The sequence below is a fragment of the Quercus suber genome, unplaced genomic scaffold, assembly GCF_002906115.3.
Source record: "Quercus suber isolate HL8 unplaced genomic scaffold, Cork oak 2.0 scaffold_53, whole genome shotgun sequence".
NCBI lineage: Eukaryota > Viridiplantae > Streptophyta > Magnoliopsida > Fagales > Fagaceae > Quercus > Quercus suber.
The window spans coordinates 1,284,687-1,292,657 of record NW_027069518.1 but is presented as its reverse complement, the minus strand read 5'-3'; the positions used below and the strand labels follow the sequence as shown (position 1 = coordinate 1,292,657).

General features: G+C 34.7%; 1 protein-coding gene across 1 annotated transcript; it reads right to left on the bottom strand.

Annotated features, from left to right (window-relative positions):
• Positions 1 to 606: 606 nt before the first annotated feature.
• Positions 607 to 4,395, bottom strand: LOC112018105 (uncharacterized). The gene is made up of 2 exons (XM_024050619.2): positions 3,696 to 4,395; positions 607 to 1,025 (listed from the first exon to the last, which is right to left on the bottom strand). Exon 1 carries the CDS (start codon positions 4,325 to 4,327, stop codon positions 3,713 to 3,715), a length of 615 nt encoding a protein of 204 aa, XP_023906387.1. The 5' UTR covers positions 4,328 to 4,395; the 3' UTR covers positions 607 to 1,025; positions 3,696 to 3,712.
• Positions 4,396 to 7,971: the final 3,576 nt, after the last annotated feature.

The following is a 7,971-nucleotide window of genomic DNA, read 5'->3' as shown; positions in this document are numbered from 1 at the left end:
TTAATTACGACCCTGCATAATCCAAAGCGATTTTTGTTACATTTCTTTAAACCTTCTGCCTATTCAATTGAAGCTTCTTATTGAGTTTATAAAGCTCGGGGAGCCTATAGCTTCTTTCTCCCAATCCTATTGGACCACTTCAAAGCTGGCACTATACCTTGTCCAAGCAGCATAATCTAAATGGATGCAGATACGTAGTGTGCTAAATAACTGTTTAAAAAAAAAATACGACAATTAATTGAAGTTGGTGCCACTAGATGGGTTGCATCTTAGAGAATAACAAGCTCTAGTATTCATTGCAGACACATCTATCCAGCCTCTCTTCTTAAAAATGTGTAAAATAATTTAGCCAAGGGAGGAGGGGGAGGAGATACAGCATAAAATAATATTAACTAAAAGAGACAACCATCCAAGAAACCTCCTCTTCTATCAAGCATTAAGCAAAGAGAGAGAGAGAGAAGAAAAAGAAATATACATAAAATACATACTAAACCGAAGTTATAGAAATACCAAGTGGAGCAAAACAGAGACATATACCCATGATATTCTATAGATGTGCAGGGTTATCCATTTGTGACAGTGTTGCCTTGCTGTAGCAATAGAAGATTAAAAGAAAGCATTAAATGCATGTCTTGTCAAGATAACACACATGGTCCTTCAAACAATGTACAATGTACTCTCACAAGCTATGACAAGTGGCCAAGGAGTTGAAAGAATTGAAGCATACAAATTATTAGATGCTTGAATCATCTACTTGCATACAACACATCACATCTCAGAGGGGCCATACAAGTAATACCAGATACTAAATATAAATCCCGAAATTTGAAAACTAATAACAACATCTAGAAAAATCAGATACAATACACTAATAAAAAAAATCTGAGTCTCAAGATAGCAGTCATCAGATGCTCAATACAATAAAGAAAGTCTTACATGGCCTCATTCATTTTCGTCCTACTAAAGGGTTTCAAGCATCCAAGTCTGCATCTGATCAAGTCTTGCCGGAAGAAGACTACACCCATCTGGAAAGAGAACAAAATTGATTATTGGAATTTAAGACCAATATATTGCATAAATGATTCTCAGCTTTTCTCAATTCTAGAATTAATAACTTCCTTAAACAACAAAAATCAACCTTAAAACTTTGAGAAACACATACTGACATGCATACCCACACCAATTTTAAAACAGACAGCAACATTGCTTTGTTGCCAAATCACAAGGACAACAAATAAAAGTCATATGCATCAGTTATCATCCAAAATCTCATAAGCTGAAATTACTTTGCTACCATCATTTCATTTAATATTAAAATCCAATTTTACCTACACAAATTCCTTTCCCACTTCATTCAATTCAACATTTAAACAAAGAGCTAAATTCCTTTCATCCTACAGCTTTCATTAATGATTCTATTTCATTGATTTGTGAGGAAAATCAATTTAGCCATCAGTCATTAATCTTATACAGTAACATCTTATCTATATATAATATAATCAAAGGGGAAGCTGAAGCTCAATAAAGGATTAAGCCGATCCACTCTAATTTTGTGCAAACTGCCAAGCGTCCTAAATTAGATTTCAAACTTATTCTAATTTTGTGCTGAATATCTCTCCAATTTAAAACTACTTCAAAACTTATTCAAATTAATTTTTATGGTACCATCCATACTACTCCTGAACAACCTAAAATCCTCTATTTTCCCTCTTCCTTACTACCTCAAATCAAGCCCTTTCTTTTACCCATAAAACCCTGAAACCCCACATACTTTCTTCTACTAAATAGCCATAAAATAAATCATCCCATAATGCTTTCTTCAACAATTCTAAACCCTTGATCCACAAATTCTCCTAACCTTAGACCAACACAAGCATAGGTAAACAAATTCCCCAATATGTCCTATGTCTATTGCCAAGGCAATGGCAGCTTGTAGGCTAATATTTATCTCAAAAAACTGAAAATCAGCCACATGTTTTCTTTTGATAGGTAAAAAGGAAAAAAAAAAAAAAAAAAAAAATCAGCCACATGTATAAACCAAAATAATTGGTGGACATGGATTTGCAATGTCAAACAACTGGTAGCTTGGCATTGGTTTGAATTCTGAAACACCCAAAACCAACAACATATAATGAGCCAAAACATTTGCCAAAAATGCATTAGATGAATATTGAATGCGTTCAATAACTACAATAACTTATTTATCTCTTTGACCCTAAGTTCAATAACATGTTTTTTCTATTAACCTTGGATGACCCAAACATAAACGAGCTTCAATACCCTAAAAGGAAACTTATTCAGTTATACCTATGCTCCTCAAGTACAAAAACATGGTTATTCCTTTCATCGTAGATTAAAGCTTATGAAAACACAACCCAAGCATCCCTAGCCCTAAGCCCAAAAAATACCATTGAAAGAGCCTAACCTCAGGGGACCATAATTAATCCAATCATTTTAAAAAAAATAAAAATCCAAGCTTTATTTCTGAAAAATGTAAGAATATAGCAAAAACAAACAATGCAGAGTTTCAAAAGTCCAATCACACCCATCAAACAGAGATTCAGAAATAACACCGCATACTTAAATCTGCAGCTGAACATGCCTCCTTTGTCTACCCCATCAGGGCTACAGAAAAGTATAAAATTATGTAACAATGTTACTAAATGAAGTTCACAAGAAAATCATTTATGGTGCGTTTGGATGACATGATTTGGGCATTTGGATTTGGATTTGGATGATTAAAATCCAAATATATTGTTTAGACAGTTTAGAAAAGGTCAAGGACTTGGATTTGAGTGAAGTTCTCCTAGTCATATAAAAAGAAAGAAAAGGTCAAGGATTTGGATTTGACAAGAACTCCAAGGATTTTAAACCTTAAAAATGCTTGAATTTGAAATCAAGGCATTTCAAATCTATTAATTTAAAATCTAAATCCAAATCCAAATCTAAGTTTCCAAACACAACCTTAAGGTATCTCTCATGACACCAACTAGAACAACTGAAATGCTACACATCATCATCAACAAAAGTAAGGAGCAACGTCATTTACATATAATGTCCATACTTACACTAAGCATTTAGTTTAAAAACAGCAAAATACACTATTGATTCCTAAACTTTATCCTACGAGTGATTTCAGTTCTTGAAGTTACTTATTTTAGTTCTTGACTAGTCCCTGAAGTTTAAAGTAATTGCTTTTGGTCCCTAACATACAAGTTACTGATTTTTGTCCTTAACTATTCCCTAAAGTTTAAAGTGACTGGCTTTAACCCTAAACTTAAGATGATCGCTTTTAGTCCCTAACAAACAAAACTTAAAACTAATCACTTAGTCCTTAATGTGTCTAACAGAGTGATGATGCGTCCGCCTTTAGTTCGGCCATAAGCACGAATTAACTTCAAAGACTAAAATCGCGCAAATGTCAGCTTTTAGTTCAATCACAAGTGACTAATTAAACTTCAAGGACTAAAATCGCACTCACATGACAGCTCTTTGTTCAGCCATAAGTGACTAATTAAACTTCAGGGACTAAAATCGCGCATAGGCTAATGTTTAGTTCAGTATTCACAGTGTATTTGAAACCATAAATCACTGTTTAATTCAACAAGTGAAGCAAATTCATAGAGCACTAAATCAATCAATCAATCAATCAAATTCAAACATAATTCAAAGAGTTTCAAAAGCACAATGCTAACCTAATCTGGAATCGAAATCAGCGGTTGCGTTCGGCAGGCAAGGGTCGATTGAAGCCACCGCGGCGGTTCATATACTGCCTTGGCATTCGCTTCGTTACGGCTCTAACGCCGCTGACGTCAGCTCCGGGGACAGGCTTTCCCTTTGTGGAGTCGAAGCCCACCGGAATCCCTAATTTCTTCATCATCTCAATCTCGTCTTCGTCCACACCTTCCGCCATAACCTGATCTTCGTCTTTCTTGCCGTTGCCGTTGTCTTTGTCTTTGTCCTTGAGCTTTTGGTGCTCTTTCGCGATTCCGTCGACGAATTCCGACACGGCGGCCTTTTGACGGTCCCTCTCGTCGGTGGACTCGCTGCGCTGACGACGGCGCTTGCGGTCCGGGGAGCGAGTGTGGGATCGCGTGTGGCGCGAGGGTCGCGTGCGGTCCGGTGTACGGGACCTCTTGCTGCGGCTAACTCGGTCTCTGTCACGGTCTCGGTCTCGGTCTCGGTCTCTGTCGCGGTCCTCCTTGTCTCTCCGCCTCTCTCTGTCTCGCTCTCTGTCTCGGTCTCGGTCTCGGTCTCGGTCTCGGTCACGGTCGCGTTCGCGTTCGCGTTCTCGGTCGCGATCGCGAGCTCTGTCGCGGTCGCTCATGGTGGTCTGCGTGTGGTGGAGTTGTGAGAGTTAATGAGTCCATGGGTTTTGAGTTGTTTTGGGGCTTTATGGATTTCAAAGTTGCGCTTTGTTTAAGAAGCGTCATAATAAGGCAAGAGTACCAAAACGACGTCGCTCCCTTAAGCTTACTTAAAAAGACTTGATACACTAGTTTAATTACTACTCCATTTGTTTTGGACATAGTTTTTGGAAAATAAGTTTTTTTTTTTTCCCCCAAAATAAAATTATGGAAAACCTTTTTTATTTTTCTGTATTTGATAAACCATCTTCAAAATGAGCTGAAAAATATTTTGGTGTTTGGTATGTGTAGAAAATTAGTAATATTTTTTGTATGATTCAAAACATGAGAGGGTAACAACAAAATGAGATTGTTTCCCAAAAAATAAATGCATAAAACTCTTGAAAAAAAAAATACTAAATTTTTATTAGGGTTTTTTGTTTACTAAATTTGAATTTTCCTTTATCTCATATTTTATGAAACTACCGAATACTAAAAAACTCAAGAAAAAAAAAATCTTTAAAAAAGGTTTTTCGTTGACACAAACAAAATATCTTTTGCTTGCTTCAATTTAAACCCTATAAGCAAAACAATTATACTCATTTGGTTTTGTTGTGCACAATTTAGTTTACCTTAATTTTAAATTATATTATACTAATTTAAACTAGTCGTAAACTTGTGTATAAAGTAATAAATAAATGTGTATGATCAAAATATTCTTAATATTTATTTACTAAAAAAATAAAAGCTCCATTATCTTTTGAGCATTTTCTATATGGTGTTTTTAATTTTAATTTTTTTTAAAATATCATTCAGTCCCAAAAAAAGAATCAAGATTTGGTTTTGATGTGCTTATATTCCTTATTATTATTATTATTATTATTATTATTGTAGGGTCAGGATTTGTGGCACAAGCCCAAAACCAATGATTTTGTAAAGCGTGGGTGATAGAGCTAGGTTAACTATGGAGTTAACAACGATTGATTAAAGCATGCAAGTATAAACCAGCATAGAAGTACACGTAAAGACCAAGTAGGTTCAAATCCAAAGAGACTTATAATAGATTGAATATCGGTTACCCTTCTTTTTCCCTCATTTTTCATTAGGAACCCTTCTTTATATATCCTTCTCCACTACCATTCCTATTGTCCACTTGTTCTCCATCCAGCTTCCTACTTGAGTCCCTGTCATATCATGTATTTCCCTTAACTTTTGTGAATGACGGTAGCTGAAGTTGTACTGTTTAGAGGTTTTCTCCACATAAATGCGGCCATGAAAGTTGCTGCAGTGTATTTAATACGGTGGTGGCAGCTTTTCCTTCTAGATATTTCTCCGTTCCTCTAATCTCCAAGCGTGTCTAAAACTTATCTAAATTGCTGAAGTCACTAGTAAATTTATTTGAACTTCCCAGATATTTATATGACCCCAAAATTCTTTCATTCGAGGATGATCATCTCTTCGGAACACTGATGCTCTCTTCGGACAGAGTTTCTTCGTCCCCATGTAACCTTCTTTCACGCGAAATACCTCTCGACAATTTTAGCCTCCTCGGACATAGACTAGTACTCAGCTTGGGTTTTAGGCCCACTACGTATGGCTGGGCTTTACCCACCCACAATTATTATTATAAGTATTTGCATCAGTAGGAGAACTAACTAAAGCATTACTTAAAGCATCACAAAAATCTAAAAACCCTAAATAGCATTGGAGCAAAATTTATTAAAAAATAAGTATGCAGAACCATAAAATGTTAGATCCAAGAGCATTAGATTTATATAATAGTGACAGTAAACTATACAAAAAGTTAACCATTCTTCCAAATATCAAAAAACAAGTTTATATAAATTTACAAAAGAAATTTTGTACAGTTAAATGAAATATACCATTAATTCTTCTCACAAATTTTGGAATGAAGGCTTCCTGGCTAGGAGTTTGATACTCTTCCTAGCACTTGGGCTTGTCCAGGTGCCTTGATTCATGAGCTATATACTCGACCAAAGTGCACTGTTGTCTTGAGTCTTGACTCTCCTTTAGAAAGAAGATCTTGAGCTAGACATTTTTGCTTTAAATAAAAAGGGCTGGGTTTTGTTTGGACTTAGAAAGGACCATGGGTTTGAACTTTCTCTACTTGTGAGTCTAAACCCACATGCGAATTTGTCAAGAGTTATTGATCATTTAGCCCAATTTGATTTTGCAAGACATTTAGTTCGGCTTATGGAGCAGGTCATCTTTGTGGAGTTTTTGGATCCAAACTCCAAACCCCAATTTGATTTTTTCTTTTTACTTATTCAAATGATTTTTTTTATATATTTTTTATGGTAAATAAAAAATAGTTAGGAGGATACTAGTGTGGCTTTTCTATTTGAACGTAATCATAGAATAACTCATAAACGCTCTTAAGTTAAAACCTCATTTTGATGAAGTATAAGGAACACAATATGTGGCTAATAGAAGAGGGTGACTCAAACTCAAGACACTCCACGTAGCAGAACTTATTCAAATAATAAGTACTTCTATTATGTGTGATTAATAATTGTTATATCCTTAAATTAGATATATTTTCTCTAGATGAGATATTTTTGTGTTTTCTTATATGCTTTTGGCAAGGTACTAACTTCTAAAGGGCTGTTCAAATGGTCATGGGATTTGAACTCTTTTGATCAAACATTTTCTGAAAAAATCCAAAACCTTAAATTGAGAAGTCACACAACCAATCTTTATAAAGGGCATATAAAGCACCAACAGTCAAAACTCATATGTCCTCAACTCCTCAATATTTATCGTACTTTTTGTTCACTCCTATCCTATCCATGGCAATAAAGAATCAGGTACTATAAATTGTTTAATGTTTTATACAAAAGCGTTTCGATTTGACTAACTTCCCAACAACTTTGTCCTAATTCGTTGAATTACTTGCACGTGTATACATACAGGTAACCGGAAAAGCAGTTCAAGTTCAACCCTCCCATTTCCAAATATTGCAGACAAATCTTTCGACTGGTTTACTAAACTCAACATTCCCAATGAGAAATTATACGGTATTTATGATGCACCATGGACCATGTGATTTGGCAATCATTCTATTAAAAGACTCAGTTATATTTAAAATTGTAGAGTCAACTTATAATAAAAAAAATTAATTAATTACATCCAGAGTATATAATTGTTATATTTTGGATGCGTGTTTTTGTACACAATTACAAGCTATTATATAGCATTTTTTTCGCATATTATGTGAGCCTCTCTTTGTTGCAATTTGAGCTTGAATTTTATTTATTTATTTATTTTTTATTGTAATGTCATATATATATATATATGATTATATATTTTAAAAATATAACTAGACATGGCAAAACGGGCAGGTCAGGTCAATTGGGTTGTGGGTCAAACGGGTCACGGGTCAAAAAATGGTCATTTTAAGCGGGTTAAAAACGAGTTCGAATCAGTCAGGTAATGGGTCGGGTCGGGTTGGGTCGGGTTGACTCGTATTTTTCTCATGAAATTTTTTATTTTTTATTTTTATAAAGAAAACAATATATATTTGCCATTTGGAAAGTTATGCAACATATTACTTGATGTAAAATGTATTATTTTGAATTTACCACTTATATCAAGAATGAACTTA